General features: G+C 43.0%; 1 protein-coding gene across 1 annotated transcript; it reads left to right on the top strand.

The window, feature by feature from the left end:
• Positions 1 to 2,546: 2,546 nt before the first annotated feature.
• On the top strand, positions 2,547 to 3,483 carry LOC129505340 (ribosome biogenesis protein NSA2 homolog). The gene is given in 2 exon segments (XM_055318349.1): positions 2,547 to 2,780; positions 2,865 to 3,483. Coding segments are annotated over 2 exon segments (783 nt in total). The 3' UTR covers positions 3,414 to 3,483.
• The last annotated feature ends 20,006 nt before the right edge of the window (positions 3,484 to 23,489 follow it).

Below are 23,489 nucleotides of genomic sequence, written 5' to 3'. Positions count from 1 at the left end.
TCTGTTAACAATGGAGTCAACAAACAAATCCTGGACTACCTGGCTCTAAAATTCTCATGTATGAGTAAGAATTAAGCTACTACCTTGTTTTGCCTTTTTGGGAGGGGAGAGAGGGATCTGTTACTCAGAGCTGAACCTAATGTTAACTGAAAAATATCTCTCTGTGACCCATCCATTTTTTTTTAAAGATGTTTTTATTTATTTTAGAGAAAGAGAGAGCACGAGCAGGAGGGGCAGAGGCAGAGGGAGAGATCATCTCAAGCAGGCTCCTCATTGAGTTTGAGCCGGAGTCAGGGCTCAATCTCATGACCCTGAAATCATGACCTGAGCTGAAAACAAGAGTCAGACACACCAAACCTGAGTCACCCAGGCACCCCTGTAACCCATTATTTTCAAAGACAAGTTTGAATCCCTTTTCTAAAGATGCTGGGAGGCAAAATATGTGGTCTCACGTGATTATTTGGCAATTTATTGATGACTTTGTGATAAATCCCTGCCACTCCCAATTGTTGCTCTTTGGCGATCAATATGACTTGCATAAATGAAAGGTTGGGCCCTGTCAGCCAAAACAGAGCAGAGTGTCTTTAAAAAAAAAAAATCTGTTTAGGAAAAAAAAAAACCAGTGAATTAAACAGGTCACCATTGAGTTGTCTGTCACTTGCTCATGGAAGCTGATTTGATGGAACAACACCCTTGACACGGGTGCTGATGAAGATTCAGGGTGGCACATGGAGGGGGTGGATGAGCACGTGTAAGTACATGGGCCAATAGTTTTGTGCACAACATTGAGAAAATCTACCTAAACAGCATTTATAGCTGTATTTGAAAACTGATGAAGTGATTCGACGATCTGTTAATATTTATTGGGCAACATGATATTTTTGTACTGACAAAATAAACAGCCTGTTTGGGAAGGCACACCTGGCCATCTGTTCTCAGACCGTGTGGTGCTGCACTGTCTTCTTCATTCACTTACTCAGCATGTTTGCATAGAGTGCCTATTGCATACCAGACTACATACTGACACCGGACCACCTTGCTGACACAATTCCCCCTTCTGGGATGATATCTTTTGTTCTCCCCTTGTCTATGGCCAATGTCCCTCAGAGGCCCGAGTCTGGTCCGATAAGGCTCCTTGGATCACCACAGCTCTCTTAGCAGTGGTTCCCTGCTCTGCTCCAAGATCCTACAGCACTTTGTATCTGCACAACCAGTTGGGCACTTAGAAAATGCTACCTTAACTGTTTTTACATTTACTGTAATGCAAGTGCCTTGAGTTCAGGGACACATCTTTGGTGCTTAATAAATGCTTGTGGATGATATCATGTTTGTTTAGTACTTGACAATTTCTTTGGTCAACATTAATTGAGCATCTCCTGCATGCCTTGTGCTATCCTAAGCACTGGTGGTGAGAAAAGATGAATTAGACTCAGACTCAGGGGCCATTGGAAGAAGAGAATTGTGAACAAATCATTGTAATTCAATGTCATAGATGTTAGAAGTTTGGAGCAAGTGTTTCAGTAGAAGCTTCTGATTTATCCTTGGAAAGACTTCATAGAAGAAGCAGTGCTCCCCGCCTACCCCCCCCCCACCCCGCCCAGCTCTAAAGGGAGAGGAAAGGCCAGGTGAGTGAAGGAGCCTTTCATAAGCGGCCAATGGGCTCTTCATGATCTCTTGCAAAGTAGGCAGGGCATGAAGAACTGGGAACAGAACATGTCAGAGCACGTTGTCCAGGAGCTCCAGCTGTAAAGAGAAATGAGATGGGCCCAGAATTCAAGCTCTGGACCCTAATCCAGTGCTCTGTCTACCATGCCTCCTGGTCTCCCTAAGTAACATGGATGACCATGAGTTCGACCCAGAGGAGGTCAGGTGTTTCTTATTTTCTCAGTTAAAATGAGTCGAGTAACCCAATTCATTTACTTTATTGCATTTTCCCCTTCCATTTTTCATAATTCTCTCATTTATGAGGCCAGAGTTTTTAGTAATTCCCCTTCCTGGAATCTTCCCTAAGGAAATAATCAGAGAGGCAGACATAAATTTATGTACAAAAACTTTTCCAGCAAAACTATTTATAATAACAGAAAATAGGAAACAACTTAAATTTCCAACAAAAACAGACGAGTGGGCAGGCCCTAAAGATCTTCCCACATATTTTAATAACATTTTTTAAATGCTTACAATTAATGTTATTTTTAAAAAAGGACAGGATAAAGACCTATGATTCCAATTTTGTTGGGTATACATGCCACTATATGCATAGGGAAAAGAAGGGTTTTCAGCAAGATGCTCACAGGGCCATCTTGGTGCCATTTGTTTGAATCATTGTAGCATCAGAAAAATAAATAAAGAAAAATTATTTATTTATTTATTTTTCTGATGATACAATGAGCACTATAGAAAACAGGTGATTGAACTCCAATAAAAGAAGAAGAAGAGGAGGAAGAAGAAGAAGAAGAAGAAGAAGAAGAAGAAGAAGAAGAAGAAGAAGAAGAAGAAGAAGAAGAAGAAGGAGAAAAGAGAGCCTCTTGGTGCCCGGGGGCCTTACCATGTCACAAAATAAATATATTGAGTTACACCGAAAGCGCTGTGGCTATCGTTTGGATTACCATGAGAAAAAGAGAAAGAAAGAAGGTCGAGAGGCTCATGAACGTTCAAAAAAAGCAAAAAAGATGATTGGTCTGAAAACTAAGCTCTACCATAAACAGCGCCATGCTGAGAAAATACAAATGAAAAAGACTAACAAGATGCATGAAAAGAGAAACACCAAACAAAAGAATGATGAGAAGACTAAAAATAAATAAATAAATAAATAATAAATAAATAAATAAATAAATAAATAAATAAATAAATAAATAAATAAAAAAGAGAAGACTCCACAGGGAGCAGTACCTGCATATCTACTGGACAGGGAGGGGCAGTCCTGAGCTAAAGTACTTTCCAACATGATTAAACAAAAGCGAAAAGAGAAAGCGGGAAAGTGGGAAGTTCCTTTACCCAAAGTTCGTGCTCAGGGAGAAACAGAAGTATTAAAAGTCATTCGAACAGGAAAGAGAAAAAAGAAAGCATGGAAGAGGATGGTCACTAAAGTCTGCTTTGTTGGAGACGGCTTTACTAGAAAACCACCTAAATATGAAAGATTCATTAGGCCAATGGGCTTACGTTTCAAAAAGGCCCATGTAACACATCCTGCATTGAAAGCCACCTTTTGCCTGCCAATACTTGGTGTAAAAAAGAATCCCTCATCCCCACTATATACAACTTTGGGTGTTATTACCAAAGGTACTATCATTGAAGTGAATGTGAGTGAGTTGGGCCTTGTGACACAAGGAGGAAAAGTTATTTGGGGAAAATATGCCCAGGTTACCAACAATCCTGAAAATGATGGATGCATAAATGCAGTCCTGCTGGTTTAACAGCAGTTTCAGACAAGTAATCCCTTATAATTACTGAAGACTACACACCTGTCAGGAAGACCACCATTGTTGTGGTGGTTCTGGATGCTACCAAACAGCCTTACGTATCTACAGTCATCAAGACATTTACTCTACTGTAAAACAGTTGAAATAGACATTTATTAAAATTAAAAAAAGAAAAGAAAAATAAATAAATAAATATTCAGTAATAAAATGCAAAAGTCATCGAGAGGGCAATAAAACTAAGACTGGATTCCTGTATTGGTCAGGGTGTCCGGAGAAGCAGAAATAGTAGAGAGAGAGAGAGAGAGAGAGAGAGAGAGAGATTGATTTGTTTGAAGGAATCGGTTCATGTGATGATTATGGAGGCTGGCAAGTCCAAACTCTTTAGGGTAAGCAGTGGCTGGAGACCCAGAGAAGAGTTGATGCTGCAGTTTGAGTCCAAAGGCAGTTCGCTGGTTGAATTGACTGAGAGGTCAGTCTTTTTTCTAATAAGGCCTCCAACCGACTGAATGAGACCCACTCACATTATGGAGGCTGACTTCTTTTACTCAAAGTCTAACTGACTTAAATCTTAATCTCATCTAAAAAAAGACCTTCACAGAAATGTTGGGAATAATGTTTGACCAAATACCTAGATATCATGGCCTAGCTAAGCTGACAAATAAAATTAACCATCACAATTCCATAACTACTTCTCACCTGTAGACCCAACCATTTGGAGACAGAGACTATCTCCTCTTCTCCATCCCTCTCTTACATAGCACAGGTCTGGCTCATGGTAGATGTACAGCATGTGTCGAGATGGGTGTGTCACTGAGTAAGAGAGCAAATTGCGAAGAGGACAGGCACTAATATTACTGATTTATCAATCCAGAATGTCACAATCTACAGTCAAGTTCCCTTAGGCCGGGACCTGGCCAGCCTTCAGAGGAAGCCATATCACACTGTAAGGACAGGCCCTGGCCACCACGATTACCCTAAACCCACAATTATCCTACCCTACCTGTATTTCTAGACCCACCAAAAACTTGCCCTGAGCCCAGAGACTACTAGTCCATCCCAGTGATGTTGCCCTGCCATGAACAGTGATCAGTGGGAAGCAAGAGTCCTATAGACCAGAGGTACGGCCCCTCTGGGGGATGCTTGAGTATAGGCTTCTCACTAGACAGCCTCCTTTGCCTCAGTCCAGGCAGGTAGCTGCGGGAACAGCAGTTCACAGCGACCTGCAGCCAGACAGTGGCCCCTTGCTGCCTCAGCCACTGCTGAGAGTGTACAGCTTCTCTAGCCATCACAGAGTCCTTTTCCATTTTTCTATGTGGGTGTTTGTCCCCTCCCCTCTGGGTTTCCTGTTTTACTGATTAATTCAAACTTGCCTGAGCTAGAATCTTTTTTGAAATCACAGAGCCCCAGATCCTCTGACCTGCTGATATTCCCCCTCTTTCTGGAGCCACAGAAGGGCAAGACTCTGGGTGCCCAGTCAGTTCAGAACAGCCTGGTTTAGTAAAGACATTTCAATAGCTGTGGTCACCATGGCACAAAGGCCAGGAAATTCCAGAGGCCCAGAAAGTGATTTGAAAGAAGGAACAAAGGACAAGTTTGTTTTTTATATAAGGAATAAAAATCTTCTATTCAATGTAGTGATCTTGTCCTAGTCATGCAAAAAATGGTTTGGGGTGTTTTTAATAAAAAATCTACTTCGGGGAATAAGTTCTAAGGTCTCACTTATTTCACAGGAAAATTCACACACACACATTCTTATTGAGGGAGGGAGACTATGATTTTATTTAGGGGAAGGGATAGAAGCTGGGCTTGGTAGACATTAGACTACATCAACCACAGTCAGAAGCAGGTTTAAGGTGGGGATTAGAGGACCGGGCTTCCCCCCACAGAGGAGTGGACCTGTTATGTGCATTTATCCCTTTGTAGGCACAAAAGTGCGGACATGCAGTCTGTGTGGAAGGGGTTAGTTTTGTGTACAGGTGGGAAGCATACCTGGTGGGCAGCGTCCCAGAAAATCAACAGCCTAAAAAGTATGGGTCATATGTTGTCTGATGTGATAATGCACATATTTATGGGTCACTTACCAATTGCCAGGCACTGTTCCAAGTGCTTTGCATAGATAATCTTATTTATTTATTTATTTAAAGATTTTATTTATTAATTCATGAGAGACACAGCGAGAGAGAGGCAGAGGGAGAAGCAGGCTCCATGCAGAAGCCCGACATTGGGACTCAATCCCGGGTCTCCAGGATCACACCCTGGGCCTGTGATCCAGTCGCTAAACCTGGCTGAGCCAACCAAGGATCCCGATAATCTCATTTAATGTTCACAATGTTCCTATGGAGTAACTATGAAAATTCTCCCTACTTTGGAACTATGGAATCTGAGGCCTAGAGAGTTGATGTGACTTAATTTGTCAAGTGCATAACTAGTAAGTGATAGAGCTAGGAATTGGTCCTATAACTGTCACTCTTAAATGACATGCACACGCACACACACACTCATGTACACATACACACAGATTTTGGGGTGCTAAGGTCAGATGTCCTGTCTCTTCTCCTCTTACACAGAAATGGCATACAAACTCACTTTTTCACCTCCACAATCCCTGCCTGAGCCAATTTCCTGACCTCTATTCCTGTTCCATCTCACTCCAACATTCCAGTTACAAATCTAAATAGCTGTATTCCAGTCTTGACCTTTCCTTCATTATGTTCCCGTCTATGAGAGCTCTGGACTGAGAATTCACCACATACTGGGATTAATAGGCATTCTATGACCATTCAATGGCTGCCCTTGGATACCTGTTACTTTGGTCTTGGCAATGATGGACCACATGGAGAGGAAGCTGAAGAGCTCTGCCTCAGCCCTCAGGAGACCCCAGTTCTACCTTTGACCTACGAGGCAGCCTCCTGGGTGCAAGGTTCTTATCCCTAAACTTAAGAAATTGGCATCAGCTACCTCTGAAACACTAACAAGTTGTGTTTCACTGGTCTCTTTCCAGGGGTCCCAGACTGGTGATTCTTCTTTTTGTAGCCACCACTCTTGCCCAGGCAGCTTGGTGGTCTATCTTGGGGCAGGAACGAGACACAAGGAGATTTATTTGAGGAACCTGGCCATCCACACACACAAGTGTTCATGGTGTCTTCTGGGGCATAAAAATGTAAGACCCAAACACTGACAGCGACTGCATCTTTGCCAAGTCTTGCTTCCCTGAGCTTTCTGATTTATAGGATCAAATATATTCCTCGATTCAGAACGACTTGTTCTTCCTCTCCTTTCAGGATATTTATGGAGGAGAATTTTAGAATCACTCATGGTCATTCAGTGAAAATAAAAATGACATAAGACTAAATGACTCATCGTTTTAAATCAATACTGTAGAGAAAGGTAAATATTTGCAATTTATCCATTCTGTGCATTATACAGCATTAGGAAAGCATCAAAGAGCAAAAATAGCTTCTGGAAGGCAGGCAGGTGCCCAGAGGCACTGCGAAAGCTAAGTTAGCGCCAAGGGTCACGTGTAGTTAGGGAAACCACCCCTCAGAGAGGTGAGGGAGAGCTCCTTTCCTTTGAAGCACCAGCCTGGCCTTTGGAATTTGCTGATCTTTCCTTAGAATGGTGGGATTAATGCAGTGAATCTAATCCTCTTTCAGGCATTGCTGGGACTACCCAAAGGAAGAGAGAAAATAAATACGGTTAGTGGCTTGGCAGCCAGTGAGGCAAGTGGGGTGCAGATTATTCCTGACTAGCTAATTTCTTGCTTTATGAAACTCTCCTTCCCAAAGTTGAATCCTCCCCAAACTACATTTCCCAGCTTTGCTCATACATGCTTGCTCCAAGCACATAACCAACACCAGCTATATCATTTGTAGGGTCCAGTGAAAATTGGAAATGTGGGTCTTAATTCAAAAAGTAGGAGGGAAAGGTGCAGTTAAACGTACTACAAGATAATCCATTTTTCTTTAAAAATATTTTATTACTCATAAAATGTGCTATGGTGTCATAGTAATGTGTTAATAGCAACATAAATTTACAAATTGAAAAAAATTGTGTCATAATTTTAAATCAGATGGTAAAGGACAATACTTTATTAATGTGCCATCTTGACTGATCTTAAGATTTTTCTAACCTGCTTTCCCAAAAATCCATGTATTATTAGGTTCTCAACACTTATGCTTTTAGCAACATTTAATCAAAAGTGATGCCAGTTGCTCTTATCAAATGTAGAACACAAATAATTTCCATAATTTTTGATTTTGAGAAGGACTTTTCTGATGCCTCTGTTATTGGAGTTAAGAATATTTTATAGTCTCTGACAACATTTTTAATGAGTAATTTTGTTTTTTTTTTTAATTTTTTTTTGTTTTATTTATTTATGATAGGCACACAGTGAGAGAGAGAGAGAGGCAGAGACACAGGCAGAGGGAGAAGCAGGCTCCATACACCGGGAGCCAGACGTGGGATTCGATCCCGGGTCTCCAGGATCGCGCCCTGGGCCAAAGGCAGGCGCCAAACTGCTGCGCCACCCAGGGATCCCTAATGAGTAATTTTGAAATATAAATTTTAATGCCCCTAGAGTTGATCATTCTTGCAGAAGAACTTTTCTAAAAAGATTTAACTTCTCATACAAATCAGTTTTGTGTAGGTCTGAATTTAATTTTATTTTATTAAAGATTTTATTTATTTACTTATTTGACAGAGAGAGAGAGAGAGAGCACAAGCAGGGGGAGCGACAGGCAGAGGGAGAGGGACAACCAGACTTCCCGGTGAGCAGGGAACCCACATGGTGCTCCATCTCAGGACCCTGGGATCATGACCTGAGCTGAAGGCAGATTCTTAACCTACTGAGCTACCCAGGTACCCTACTGAATTTAATTTTAAATTTTTTTTTAATTTTTATTTATTTATGATAGTCACACAGAGAGAGAGAGAGGCAGAGACACAGGCAGAGGGAGAAGCAGGCTCCATGCACCGGAGCCCGACGTGGGATTCGATCCCGGGTCTCCAGGATCGCGCCCTGGGCCAAAGGCAGGCACTAAACCGCTGCGCCACCCAGGGATCCCCTGAATTTAATTTTAAATGCAAATTTATACAATGACATTTTGATGTTTCCTCTGGCATTTCCTATATTTTGCTGAGGCCATACAGAAAACTAAAAATGTGTTCATGATTTGTACATAATTCAGAAGGACTATTTATGCTTTTCATCACTGTATAATCAATGATAAAGAAAAATTAACCATGAAACTATTTTCCTTGTTGATGATTGATTTCATGTAAAGCTTCATCTGAAAATAGTGTTCTTTTCCATCAAATGTGACAATATCAAAATTCGAACATCTACTTCTAACCCTGTAAATATTTGCTTTGCGATGTTGCACAGTTTTACAAACCAGAGACTCCAAACTCTGAAGAATTCTAATGATTCTCTAACATGTTTATTGCAATGTCCACGTGTATACTTTTATTCTGTAATAATTCACTAAGCACCAGCAGTTCCTATCCCGACTCTCAGGCTGGAGAATAGAAATCAGATTAGATTCACTGCATTCATATTTTTGCACAGAAGTTGCAAGGAGGCACAGACAATGTGGCTTCCCATTCCGGTCCCTGCTCTACCCTCTACAGATCCCTTTCTCTCTCCAGGCAGCAGACACTACCACCACAGCTGCCGTCACCACCACCAACCTGGGCCCAGGTCCTGGCCCAGCCACCTCTTGGATGCCTTGGACTGTCATGGGTGAGGATGTCAGCACTGGGCATCCTCACACCTGCAGATCTGAGTGCACGTGTAGATGCTGCTGCCCAGGGCACCTCCTCTACCCATGCCCATGCTCCACTGTCCCAGGAAAACAAAAGTTCGAAGGTCAAATTATTAAGAATTTCAAGACAGCAGCAGCAGTAGACCAGTGCGCCAAGCACAGGCCCCTTCGGAGACAGTATCCCTGTTTTCCTGTACCGACTGCAGGCCATGAAGCCGCTCTACAGAAAGACAGGTCTAGTGATGAGACACATGCCTGACAGTCTGACTCAGGAGTGAGCTGTGTAGAGACAGGTGTGGCAGGGTGAGGCGGGGGGTGGGGGGGAGGCTGTTCTGTTTTGTGGGCATGGTGGCCAATGGACACAGTATGTTTCTGGGGTAGACAGTAGTGGTGATTTCTACACCACTGCAACTAGAATGGTGGATGGAGGCTGCAAGGCCTTGATCAAGCCAATGAGGTGGAATAATTCTGGGAGTTATTCCTGGAAATGTACCCCAAAGCCAATTTCTCTAAATCCCCTGGGGTGCTACGAGCCATCCACTATCTCCAGTAAATCTCTTTCTCTTTAAACTAGATCAAGTGAATTCTTGTTTGCAAGTAAGAACCCTGATAATATGATACTTTTACTCATTTTACAGATTGGAGTATTTGAGAAATGGAGTATTATCATCTTTCTACCGATGAAGAAACTAGGTTCCAGAGAGAACTTGCCTATGTCCATGGAACAAGTGGATGATACAGTCCAGATTCAGACCCAAAGCCTGGACTCTGCACCATACTGTACAAACTCTTCTTCATACAACATCAGAGAGCTCAGTAAACCATCCTCTATACTGCATCATAACTTTGTACTGAATATCTGATCCTTTTTTCCTGGGATAACATCTTTCCCCGGGGGAACTATCTCTTCTATACTTGGTGGTATTGTCAACCACATGCCTTAATTACCCAGTAAATGCGAGGTACATGAACAGCCTTGGCCAATCAGAGTATCCCACCTTTCAAAACACAATGATGGGCCTGGTGATGGACTCTTGACCCAGACAAGGTCATTTTGAGTCCACTTTGGAGGGACACATGCTATGCTGGGAAAGTGGGTCTCTCCTTCTGAGGTTATAGTCATCATGTAAGTTAATTTAAACCATTTTTTCTATCCAAGTGGAGCAAGAAGCCAACATAGAATAAAGCTGAGTTGGGAGACACTCTGATGATGTCATTTAAGCTCCTGGATCCAGCCATTCCTGAAGCTTAGAGTGATCCAATAAATTCTTCTTTTTCCCTATGCTATTCGAGTTGGTTTTCTGTCTTTAAACATTAAAACAACAGCAACAACAATAACAAAAACAACAAAACACTATAAAGATAACTTCCCACAGCAGAAGGGGCAGCGGACTTGAGTCTTTTTTTTTTTTTTTTAAGATTTTTTATTTACTCATGAGAGATACAGAGAGAGGCAGAGACACTGGCAGAGGGAGAAGCAGGCTCCATGCAGGGAGCCTGACGTGGGACTCAATCCTAGGTCTCCAGGATCATGCCCTGGGCTGAAGGCAGCGCTAAACCGCTGAGCCACCCCGGCTGCCCCTTGAGTTGTATTTTTTGACCACTGTCTGCTACCTGCCTCTATTACCTTGTGGAGACTTCTTTGATCCAAATCCTCACAAGAGACTCTCTTCCATTATTTATTTTGCACTTCTGTTCACAATGGAGGTCACATTGAGCAGGAATTACTGCTACAACCACTCAATCACTCTACATGTAATTTATGAATCCTTCTTTCTCTTTACCTTCTATCTCTGGCCAGGCCTGTCTCTCCAATAAAAGGCATTATTAATCCTTGTCAGAGACAGAGAAGGGTGTGAAGGAGGAGCTTCTCTTTACATTCTAAAAACAACATGAAATACTTCGGATCATGTGGCTTATTATAAATAATGTGATTAGGTTAACACCAGTGTCTGGGTTTCTTTCTTTCTTTTATTTGTTTTTAAAAATATTTTATTTATTTATTCATGAGAGACACAGAGAGAGAGAGAGAGAGGCAGAGACACAGGCAGAGGGAAAAGCAGGCTCCATGCAGGGAGCCCGACATGGGACTCAATCCTGGGACTCCAGGATCACACCCTGGGCTGAAGGGAGATGCTCTACCGCTGAGCCACCCAGGTGTCCCAAGGATTTCTTTAGAAATATATACTAAAATGTACTAAATGGAACCATAGAAATAATCTCTCTCAGTGTCAGGTAAGTGTGGGTGGCTCTCTCTCTTATACAAAAGATGATTTCATAGGAATCTGGACATGGCATTACATAACGCTGTATCGGAAGTACGCCAGTCTCTCCTGAGTCTAATCAAAAGGAAACATCAGCCAACCAGGAATTGAGGGTCAGTGTATAAAGGAACTAGCCCTGCATTCTTCCAGTATGTCAATGTCATGGAATACAAAGAAAGGTGAGGACCTGTTCCAGATTAAAGAGGACCAAACAGACATCACCACTAAATGCAACACAAGAGCTGAACTGATTCCTCTACTGGGGAAAAAAACTATAGGGACACCTGGGTGACTCAGTGATTGAGCGTCTGCCTTTGGCTCAGGTTGTGATCCCGGGGTCCTGCAATCAAGTACTGCATCGGGCTCCCCACAGGGAGTCTGCTTCTTCCTCTGCCTGTGTCTTTGCCTGTATGTATCTCATGAATAAATAAAATCTTAAAAAAAAAAACCAAACCTATAAATGGCATTATTGGGTCAAGTGACAAAAGTGAAGCAAGTACAGATAGCCTGCAGTTAGTGGAAGGAGAGCAGTGGTGTTGAGTTTCCTGACTCTCATCATCATACTGTGGCTATCGAACAGAATATGCTCGTTCTTAGGAAGTACATGCTGGGGCATTAAGCGTGTGGTATATGCAGCCCACCTGGTAGTTCAGGCGAGAATTGTAAGTGCACATACACAAAGAAGGGAACGATAAAGCAAATGTGGCCAGTGCTCAAAACTGTCAAGTCCAGACAAAAGATCTACTGGCGTCCTTTTGTACTATTTTTATACCTTTTATGTAAGTTTGAAATTATTTAAAAACAAAAAAGTTTTCTTTCAAAAGAGCCAGTCTTTCAAGTTTCCGTCAACCCTCATGATTATGCTAAAGAGAAAGTATCAGTTTGGAACTAATAATATAAATAAAGGGAGAGCAAGCCTCAGGCTCAGTCTTTGGCAAGTAGCAGTTATTAGGTAGAATTTAATTGCATAATTTTTTCACTGTATTTACTTTCTATTTATGGCAAGTAAGGTAGCTTTCCTTATATGGTAAGATATAAAATTCCCTTTAAAATAAATTTATGTAGGGGCGCCTGGGTGGCTCAGTCAGTTAAGCGTCTGCCTTCATCTCAGGTCGTGATCCCGGGGTCCTGGGATCCATCCCCACGTCAGGCTCCCTGCTTGGCTGGGAGCCTGCTTCTCCCTCTGTGTCTCCCCTGGCTTGTGCGCTCTCTCTCTCTCTTTCTCTCTATTTTGCTTGCTCACTCTCTCTCAAATAAATAAATAAACTCTTTTTTTAAATTTATGTAATTAAAAATGAGTTAATGCAACAGAAGATATTAATATAAAAATGCAGGTAGCACTTGGAGGGTAAAGATAATGATATTTAATCACAAGTTGACTGATGTTTAGGAAACTGCTCTATTCTAATGGCCTCGTTCTGTAGAAGGGAACCTGGAACTCTGGAAGCGGGGTAGCTTGTCTGAGATCACAGGTCCCTTATGATGACAATGAGGCAGGGCTTGGGAGCTCTCCTGGCTAGTACCCATTTGACCACAGCCCATGGCTGTATGACTAGAGACACCAGAGTGCCAAGAGCCTACCCAACAATAAGAAACACAGCTCGAGACACAACACACATCTTCGTTATTACTAAAGATGTGTTATCTACACACACACACTCACACACACACACACAGACGAGGTTGCCATTTTGCAAACCAGGCACTCATAGCGGAAGCAACCCTCACTATTGGCTTAGACCTTTGACATTGAAACAGTCTTGTTTCTTCTTTTCTAATTTACCAAGCGACCAACGGGACAGAGGGAAGTCGTTCCTATATAGTTTATAAACAACTTCTAAACAGTCTTCTAAAACACAGGTATAATCCTGGAATCCTGGAAGCTTGAAAGACCAGCTAGTTCAATCTTGAAGATACTTTTAGGAATAGTTGAGGGAAGCAAAGCTGGGCATTCACATGTCCTGAGGCTGTGACCCTGTATCCCAGCTCTCACACTTAAAATTCTTAGAGTTGACAGTTAAAATATTTCCTTCTTCTCTCATGTTCTTGCTCTCACTCAACACTGTTTTCTGTGGGTCTGTCGGTGGATCTTAATCTGTCTTTCTGCAAAAAATTAAAGCTATCACGGTGAGTGTTAATGTATATGTCTGACCTGCTCCTTCCACTACTGCCAGGGAATTCCAATCTCACCATAAGAGAAGTCCCTCTGCTTACAAGGGTGCCAGAGGAGGGCATTTGACAGTTTTCTTAGAATTATTTCAGGCTTTACTGCTCTGACTGGCAGGACAGCCTTCCTCTCGCTAACTAAATCCATCTGAGCATGAGTGTGTGTCTGCATCACCTTGTTAACTCTTTTGTGGGGAGCAAATGGCCTCAGTGTTCATAAAATAATCTTTGTGTGTTTGAAGATGATTACCAATCCTCCCCTTGACTATCTCTCCCCAAAGTGAACTCGCCCAGTTTTTCCATTTTCATGCATAAAATAATTTTCCAATCCACTCATCATCATGGCTCACCTCTGTGCTTTCCTGTTGTTTTTTCCTATCACTTTGAAGTTGTAGAGTCCAGAATAGAGTATGGTATTCTGAGGGTGTGGGCAGTCAGTGCAAAACAGCCCAACATTCCTGCTTTCTTGGGAGGCCCAAACCTCCAGGCTATGCCAGGAACTCCTGGACTCACTGGGCCCAAGGAAACCTGCTCTGGGACCCTTGGAGTCCTAAAGGTACCCTTAGCTATTTAAGTTTCATCCACCCAACCTTTTAGGTGAAAGGTGGCATGGGAGGGAAGTTAAACCTATCCTATAACTTCGTAAGTGGAAAGTCTGTTTATTACTAGGATCACTCAGTGGTCAAAAGGGCTACTAAAAGGTTGGCCAGGTCTTAAGCCTCTCTAGAGAAACAAACTCACTGTTAGGGGAAATTAGGCATATAGGTCAATCTGGGGCTTGTCAAATTCCTCCCAAAGCAACCTGCTTATCTAAGGCTGCTATGTGGAATGATTTTAGGCACACTAAGAAATCACAGAGAGATGTCCTCTCCCCAGTACTATGGGAGGAATTCTACACTGTGCTTGAAAAATTTCGATTTACCTAACACATTTGAGCTTCATTTAGCAAATCTGTTTAAGACTCTTGCCCTGCCCACCTTGCAGTAATGTGAGAAGATAATCACATATGGTGACACTCTGAAAATCATAAGAGCAGGGAGATGACAGGGGGAGCTGGAGGTACAGGATCCTCAGAGCGAGTTTTCACAAAGTCCTGTTTGAGGCAGTCTCAGAAGTGTCTCAGCCCCTGACTGTCATGAGGCCAGTTCAGGACCTCAATAACTCACCTGGTAGATTTAGAATCAGGCTCTAAGTTCTGAGACTCACCCCCCGCCCAAGGTTTGAAGGGGGGTGGTTGTCAGATGGCTGTCTATTGGGCCGTCCACCCAAATAACAAGAGAAATACTCTTTAAACAGTTTTATGCTGATTGTTGGAGGCCAGTGAACCTAGACTTCCATTATGTATGGGGAAACTGAGGCCCTCAGTGGGTGATTGGTCCAAGGTCAGTCAACAAGTAATAGCAAAACCAGGACTAGAACTGACCTCTCTTCCCTTGGCGATTTTGGCCTTCTCTGAAAATTCTACAGCATCAAATCACTAAATAGGATGGGAGAAATGCCTTCATCTCTCTATCTGGACATGTGTGATAAATGGGGGCATGTCAAGTGCCATTTTCTGGTTCAGCTCAGATGGCAAACGCAGGGTGGGTAAGTGGGAGGCAGGGTTGAACAGTGAGTGTGTGTACATTTCAACTTCTTTCTTTGCATTTTGATTACATTTAACAATGTGTTACCTCTTCACAGAGTAGTTTATATCATTGCAGGATGCCAAGAATGACATCAACATCTGTTAAAACCTAATGTTCCACATTCTCAACTGTAAACATTAACATTGCTTGGTTTTCAGATATAAACTCAAAGTCATTCTGAAGTTGCATGGTTTCTTTCCAAGAAAGTTGGTGTTACTGTAAAGAAATTTACCTAATTAATCTCCTTAAGGAGGGAAAGAATCCAATGATGACTGTTAATAAAGATCTCAATGTTCTTCTTATAATCAGAGCAAGGCAATCTGTGGATTCATTTTGGGAGAGACCATAACTTTCCAAATAAATCTTAGTAAAGCTTTGCAGACAGGGCACTTGAGCTATTTCCCCACTTGGCTGGCTTGCTTTGCAGCCCTAACTAGTCCTGTGTAAACTTCTCTAGAACCTCTGGGTGTATTTATATCCCAATGTCCAGGGTCACTGTTCTTGATGCCAGAACTCATATAAAAGGCAAGTTTGAATGAGTCATTGATGGAAACTCTTGGTTTGCCATAATTCAAAGCCCTCCCTGGGCATTACCTGTTTGCCGTGTGCATAGGTGCACCCCTTGATACCTGCATAACATTTTGGTTGTGCTAAGTACTGAGTATGAAGAAAAGCAGCAATCATCCTCTGCCAGGGCCTCCCCTGAACCCCAGTGGATATATATATATATATATATATATATATATATATATATATATTTACCAATAATTTCACCATTCAAAGGCACACAGAATGTTACAGGAGTGTATAGGAAACCATACTGGGGAGTAAGGAGAACATTCCTGAATCTCCTGGTCCTGAGTTCAAGAGGGTTGGAAAAACGGCACCCACAAGAAAGAGTCTTCTGAGAGATAGCCTTCTTTTAAGATGTTGAGGGAGTAGACTGGGGGGTCCAACAGGTGTAAAGTGAATCACTGGGTGGGAACCTTAAGACCTTGGGAGGTTGGGTCAAAGTATGACCAGGAGGGTTTAGAAGAGCATGGCGGGTAATAGAGAAGGCCTAGGAATATGGCAGGAACTCAGTTTTCCATGTTTGGGCAGCTAGTCCTCAAGAGACAGATAGCCAAGGGTGACTTCATCCTCAGTCCCCGAACACAGAGTTGGATCTGTTTAAGGCCTTCCTGATTCAGGACATAACCAGATAGGGAAGGGAGATGGGATTCGGTTTGCAGGGGGCAAGTGGGACAAAAAATTGTCAAGATAGGTAACATGTTAGGCCTGCCACTGTCTCAGCAAAGAAGGTCATAAAGAGTCCCAGGAGACCAGTGACCTGAGTAGAATTTTCAAGAACAGACTCACTCCACCACTCCCCACCCCTTCCATGGAAAACTATTGTTTAGGCCTTGATGTGGTAACATTCCGAAATAATTCATCCCTAAAAGTTCATGGCAATCATTCTATGCAGCCTCCACTGCCTTTGAAAGAGGTCTGAAATCTGAGACTGGGCTCAGGCTTTATTGAAATTGCTGGTTTTATCATTTGTGCCCCACATTGAACTATAAGCTCCATGGCAACAGGGAATAGATCTAATTCTACAGATCGATTTCCAGTAGAGTGCTGGCATTCAATAAATACTTGACAAAAGAATGAATAACTGTGGCCGATGGTATTACTACACTCAAGTATTCATGTCCGTTCCTATAACACATCCTTTTGGGTTTAGCCATGTGACCTGCTTTGGCCAGTGGAATGCAAGTGGGCATGGCACAAGCCATTTCTTAACAACCGGTGGGAGTGGGATTGCAAGGCTTGGCTTAGGCTTGTGCATCCCCACTCTGCTACAAGGCTGCATGTTGCTGATGAGGGCTGCTTCTGTGGTCTAAGCCCCAGAAGGAAATGGGAGATACCAACCCATAGTCCGCCCACGACCTTGAGCAGAGCCATGGTCAATCCACTGCTCTCACGTTGCCTTATGGAGAAATGAATGTTTGCTGGTGTAAGCCACTTGGATTCAGGAGTTGTTTGTGACCGTGGCAAAGCTCTGAGGTTGGAGGAATAAGGTACATCCCATATACTTTCGCCTAAGTGCTGGCACATCTGCCTTCCATTTCTCTTTTTTGCCAAAGCTGAAAGCAGATGGCAAACCCGTTCTCTCACCCCCTGTACCATCAAGCAAGGGACCTTTCTGCTTCTGCTTCTCCAAAACAATGCACAGTGTTTCCTCCCACCTAGAGAAACCTAATGGTTAACCATCAAGGCTAATTTGTAAAAGAAAGTTTACATATCATATTTTAAACATTTACACAATTTTAAAATAAATACAAGCCTGAAGCCAGCTCCAACCCTTTCCCATTGCCTACCTGCTGTGGAAGTGTGTTCTTCCCAAGTCTTCAAAAAAAAACCAGAGTGTTACTCAAGCTCTGATGGTGAAGTGCTGTCTAGAATCTGCAAATGACCTGGGCAAAATGTCCAGGGCTTCTCCCTCTGCACCAGTCTTTGATTTATCTTGGGAAGAGCTTTGATTATAAAATGTGCATAGGACTTGAGGCGTAAGAAAAAGCAGACTGAGGGAAATCCTGGAGACACTATATATATTCCTGGCTCAGTTCTGTTACTACCCCCTGAAGCTGTCTTTATGGTATTTAAACTTTTGAAGAAAAGTGATACAATGCAGAGAGATCTATGAGATACTAAACAGCCAAACATCTGTAAACAACTTACCAGTTCACCGCTGTATCAGTGTCTGTAATGACATCTACCTTCTACCAGTACGCTCATCATTCCAAATTCTGTATTTCTGACCTCAGCTTTGCTCACAAGGGGCAGATCCTGGTAGCCACTTGATGGCCCACAATTCTTCAGATGCAATATGTTTGAATTCAAACATTGGACAACCCCCTGAGCACTGGCTCCTTTCCTTTCATTTCCTGTATTGATTAAGAGCACTCTCTCCACTGCATCATCCAATCCAGAGAATGGGAATCTTGTTGGGTAATTCCCTCTCCCTCCGCCCCTGCAATTATCCGATCAAGTCCTGCAGGACTACCTCAAATCCTTTGCAGGAGAAAGTGTGCTATAAATTATTCATACCTACGTATACAAATAAAGGCCCTACTTATAGTTTCTCTAAAACGTCCCTAAAACTCTGTCCATCCTTCCCACTCAGCGTGCCCCACCCTAGTGACCTGAGTTCATCTTGACTGTAGCCAAAACCTCCTAACAGGGCTCTGCATCCAGTCTAGCTGCTGTCCCCCCCACTCCCACCCCTCACCATCCATCTTCCAGGCCAGAGTCAACTTCCTAAAACACAAGCCTGATGATATCACTTCCTTCCTGGAAAGCCCAGCGTGGCTTTCCATGGGCTACGGAATGAAGTTCCAACTTGACTGACTCACGAACATGAACTTGGTGACTGGCTTCTGGGAATTCCCAGGTGCATCTCCCACAGTGTCCAAACTCTGAGCATTCCCTTTCCCTGGGAATACTGTGTTTACCTAGCGGACTCCTGCTTATTCATCACAATTCAGCCCAGGGTTCCTGTCCTCTGTGAAGCTGGCCCTGCTGTCTCCAACCCCCAAAGACTTAGGCGACACCCTCCCCCTACAATTGCCCAAAGCTCTTTTACAGCACCAACGGCATTGCTTTCCATGGCCTTTTCCTGTGTTTGTCTCCTCTCCCAAAGGTGAGTGATGTGAAGATGGCAAACCTGCTCGAGTTCTCTAACTTCAGGACCAGGCACATTGCATGTGTTCTCTACTGTCAGTGAATAAATGGAAGAACAAATTCTCTAGCCATGGCTTTAGTATCCTTAAATGGATAAATGGCTTAGCATATTAATTTCCCGATCTGTAAATAAAAATAAGAATGAGAATCAGCAGGCCAATATTTTTACAGCAATATTCTTCTACATAGAAGGACAAAAAATTATGATATCCCAGCATTATTTCTGTAAGGACGATGACATTTACTGTAATACTAGAACATGAGAGCATGGATATGCCGACACTGACGTAGAGCGTGATGTCCCAATGCAGTATTGTTAAAGGGGGGATATTAAGGAGAAAAATGTTTAAAACCCAAGACTTTTGTAATGGGGAAGCATAAAAAAATTTATTTTCAGAGCTCCCCAGACTTTTCTTTGGTGGATTATAGAGTCATTAAGAGCCCAGACTCACAAGGTTTGAGTCTCAGCTCCAGCACTTAAGAGCTCTGTGACTGTAACTTGCCTGTCTGTGCCTCAGCTTCCCTGTCTGCAAAATTACTATGTTAATAGCACCCACCTCACAAATTATTATAAGGATTAAAGGAATGAATGCATCTAAAGCACTTAAGACAACGTGGCATAACACAAGAGCTCAGCAAGTCACATATTTTCCTCAAAATAGCAGGATACATTTCCTAAGTATCAGAGATGGTCGGATGCACTTGAAATGGCATGCCTCCTACGATCAAGCATTTTTGTATTTCTGTGGTTCCTCGTCGTTAGTTATTGCCCAGGGTTTTACAAAACCCACACAGTTTCATGACGTGTACTTGAAGATTTAGAGAAATAGTTCCAAGATACAGGATATCAGGGAGTTTATCCCCAGCTCCCTGCCTTTACTGTCCACTAGGTTTCATTCAGGGAAGATCAAGCCAGAACAGGGCATGCAGGAGCCCCAGGGACACACCAAGCTGTGTGTGCCCAGTGCCACTGTGCCATCTAGTGGACAGAGAGCTCAGCCGCCCTCCTCTCGGAGGAGCTGGATCCCAGGAAAGGGTTGGCCCATAACTGTTCTGGTCCATCTGGCCAGCTCCTGGGTCATCTCATAACACCCCCTCACCCCTTGATGTGCATCATCAGCACTAATCATCTGAGATGCCGGGAATCTCCTGTAAGCTCACAGCTCTACCGATGAATTCAGCTTGTCCACCAGCCATAACAGCCGTCTTTGCAAAAGGCAGGAGACAAGAAAGGGATGAAAATGGACACGACGGTGTTTATAAAAGTGAGAAAAAAAAGCTAGCCAACGTTCACCTGTGTTTTAATAAGGATCTACCGAACAGGCCAGCCAGCAAGACATGCCAATGTGTAGTGACTTTTTGACCTCCGTTGCTGGCTTGGGTGCATATTGGCACGAGGAAATTTGGGCTGACAAGGGCTAAAGCGACCAAGGGCTGAATCCCACTTTATTGAAATGTTTTTAGGGGAGGCCAACCGCTCTTTGTAGGTGATTAAAAGCTTATCCCCAGAAGGCAAGTAAACACTCCCCCGCCAATAACTCAGCTCTGGCATGCAGCGCAAGGGGTATTGAACACCGTAAGGGGGAGAGAGCATCCACATAAAATCCCAATCAAAGGCAAGGTTTGCCTTTGAGGGGCGCTTGGGGGCCAGTAACCCACCTCGTCTTTATTTTCCACTCACAGTTCTTGGCCACAGTGACCAGGCGGACCAATATTAAACTTGAAAGACAATGGGTTTGGATTCAACAACTAACTGAAATCACGTGCTCGGGCACATTCAGCACATTCCGCCAGTAGATGTATTAACCAGTAAGTTGGCAATGGGTGAGTTGAGCTGCATCCTGCCCAGAATGCAAGTCCTTTGGATGATCCATTTATTTCATGGTCCTTTTGAACATTTCATATACCATTGTTAGAATAAAGTCTCTGGGACGCTATTTGTCCCAGAACACTGAATTTTGATGAAAAGAAAAATTCCAAATCAAGAAGATTCAAGTAGGAAGGATTTTTAAAATATTTTCAAATAAAAGTTGGGTTTTTAAAAAAAATTTTAAAGCAGCATGGTGGTGGGAGTTATAGCACAGAGAGAAAGTCTAGACATGTAGGTACATTCTAATTACATTCTCTTTTTTGCTAGTTCCAAATTTACAGAATCAAAACACTCTTCTCTTTTTAAATTTATTTTATCTTTATTTATCTTATTTTATTTTAAAGTTTTATTTTTATTTAATTTCAGTAATCTCTACACCCACATGGGGTTTAAACTCAAGACCTGAGATTAAGTGATGCATGCTCCTCTGACAGAGCCAGCCAGGCATCCCAAAGCCTTGTTCTTTATAAAGATCAATTAGAGAAAATAAACTGAGTCAAAGCAGCACTTTGTAAAAATGCTAAAGGAGCAAAAATTGCTACTAAACAGTCCTGTTTATACAGCGAAGGCTTACCAGATGGAGGAACATCTTGTCCCATCTCTTGGGTGACTAGCTGTCCTGAGCCAGGAAGCCTTGTTTACGTTCTCTGATGGCCCTCTGTGGACACAGTCCTTGAGAGTCTAGAGTTAAGAGAGCAGCACTTCAGGCCACATGCCTCCAGTTCCTAATCCTTTACCCAACCCAACAAAAAATGCAGGCCCAGAGGAGTCGGCGTCACTCAGCTCATGAGTGGCAGAGCTGGTATTCAAGATTCCAAAGTTCATGTACTTAACTTCATTTCATTGCTTCTGCAACAGGAACCCATTTTGGAGGAGGTTCATTCATTCATGTATTCTTTATTCATTCAAAAAATTTTTAAGCTTCCGCAGACTATTAAGATACCATAGCGAATAAAATATAGCCCCTTCTCGCAATGAATGTGTCATCTGGTAGAGAAAATAAGCAAGCAAGTCAACAGTTACAAAGCAGTGTGCTGAGCTCCTCTAGGTAGGTCATATGCTGTGGGCACAGGACAGAGGTTATCCAAGTCAGCTCTGTAGGTAGGGGAAGTTTTCATTAAAAGACTTGTCACTGAATCCCAAAGGATGAATAGGAATCAATCAGAAGAGAGAGGGGAAAGGTGTTCTAGAAAGGCCTCCAAACATGAAAGAGTATGATAAATGCAGAAGACTGAAAAGTTTGGACGTGGCTAAAGCATAGGGTTTCTTTTTTTTTTTTAATTTTTATTTATTTATGATAGTCACTCAGAATGAGAGAGAGAGAGGCAGAGGGAGAATCAGGCTCCATGCACCGGGAGCCCGATGTGGGATTTGATCCCGGGTCTCCAGGATCGCGCCCTGGGCCAAAGGCAGGCGCTAAACTGCTGCGCCACCCAGGGATCCCAAGCATAGGGTTTCTGCATGCACATTGTGTGTGTGTGTGTGTGTGTGTGTGTGTGTGTGTGTGTGTGTGTGTGTAGCTGTGTACTGTGTGGGAAATATGGAATGGAAGAGAAGGAGATGAGACTGGGTGCAGCCAGATTCTAAGGGTCTTGAATACCATGCTAAGTAGGGAGTTAAGATTTCAGCCTGAAGGTAATGGAAAGTCACTGAAAGATTGTATCTTGATGTGATTTAATATCTACTTACAAGGGCACCTGGGTGGCTCAGTAGTTGAGCGTCTGCTTTGGCTCAAATCGTGGTCCCGAGGTTCTGGGATCGAGTTCCACATCGGGCTCACTGCATGGAGCCTGCTTCTCCCTCTGCCTATGTCTCTGCCTCTCTCTCTGTGTGTCTCTCATGAATAAATAAATAAAATCTTTAAAAAAAAATAAAGGAAAAGGAATAAAATTCATAATGATTTCAAAAAAGAAATAGCCTGTTTCTCCAATTTCATAAATATTGACTACTAGACATCCTTTATAGGAAGAAGAAAGAAGCTATAATGAGCCGGAAAACCATCCTGAGGCCCACATACCTGCAGGGGTGCCAAAGGTTTTCCCAGTAGATGCCTTAGCACCCTGCCTGGGACCCCTCCACCCTGCCCCCAGGGGGGGCAGATGACTGATCTGAGGCAGCCTATCCAGGACCTAAGGGGTCACGTGTGGTGTAGTTTGGGGCCAAACTGCCTGTCAGGGATGATAATGACAGTACATTCCTCAAACCCTATTCTGAGGAGTTTGAACAGGACACATAGAGGGTTGAACGGTATCTGGAGGAGCAGAAGTTGAACAGATTTATAAAAACAAAGATAGAGACTATCTGGCCACGGTTACAGGGTTCTCATGCTACTCAGGGGGCACCAGAATAACCTCACTCCTAGACCTTTCCATTCCCCAACCACTTCCACTCTGGGTGAGCCCTGGTCCTCTAAGGCTGGGCTCTTTGGTGGAGATTCTTTGTCCTTGATTCTATGATATTCTCACAATGGTGCCCTGGAAAGCCAAGTGAGTGTGCTTCTGCTCCTGGTAACCAAAGAAGAGCAGTGAACACACACACCGGTGTCAAGGAAGCCTGACCCGGGCCAAGATTTGTTGAGGCCACATCAGACTTATCAGCAGTTTTTATGGATTGTTATTTAATCTCCCACTGTGCAGTCTCCTGGTCCTGCCCTGAGG

This window comes from Nyctereutes procyonoides, unplaced genomic scaffold (assembly GCF_905146905.1).
Source record: "Nyctereutes procyonoides isolate TBG_1078 unplaced genomic scaffold, NYPRO_anot_genome, whole genome shotgun sequence".
NCBI classification, from domain to species: domain Eukaryota; kingdom Metazoa; phylum Chordata; class Mammalia; order Carnivora; family Canidae; genus Nyctereutes; species Nyctereutes procyonoides.
This window is presented reverse-complemented; position numbering and strand designations above follow the sequence as displayed.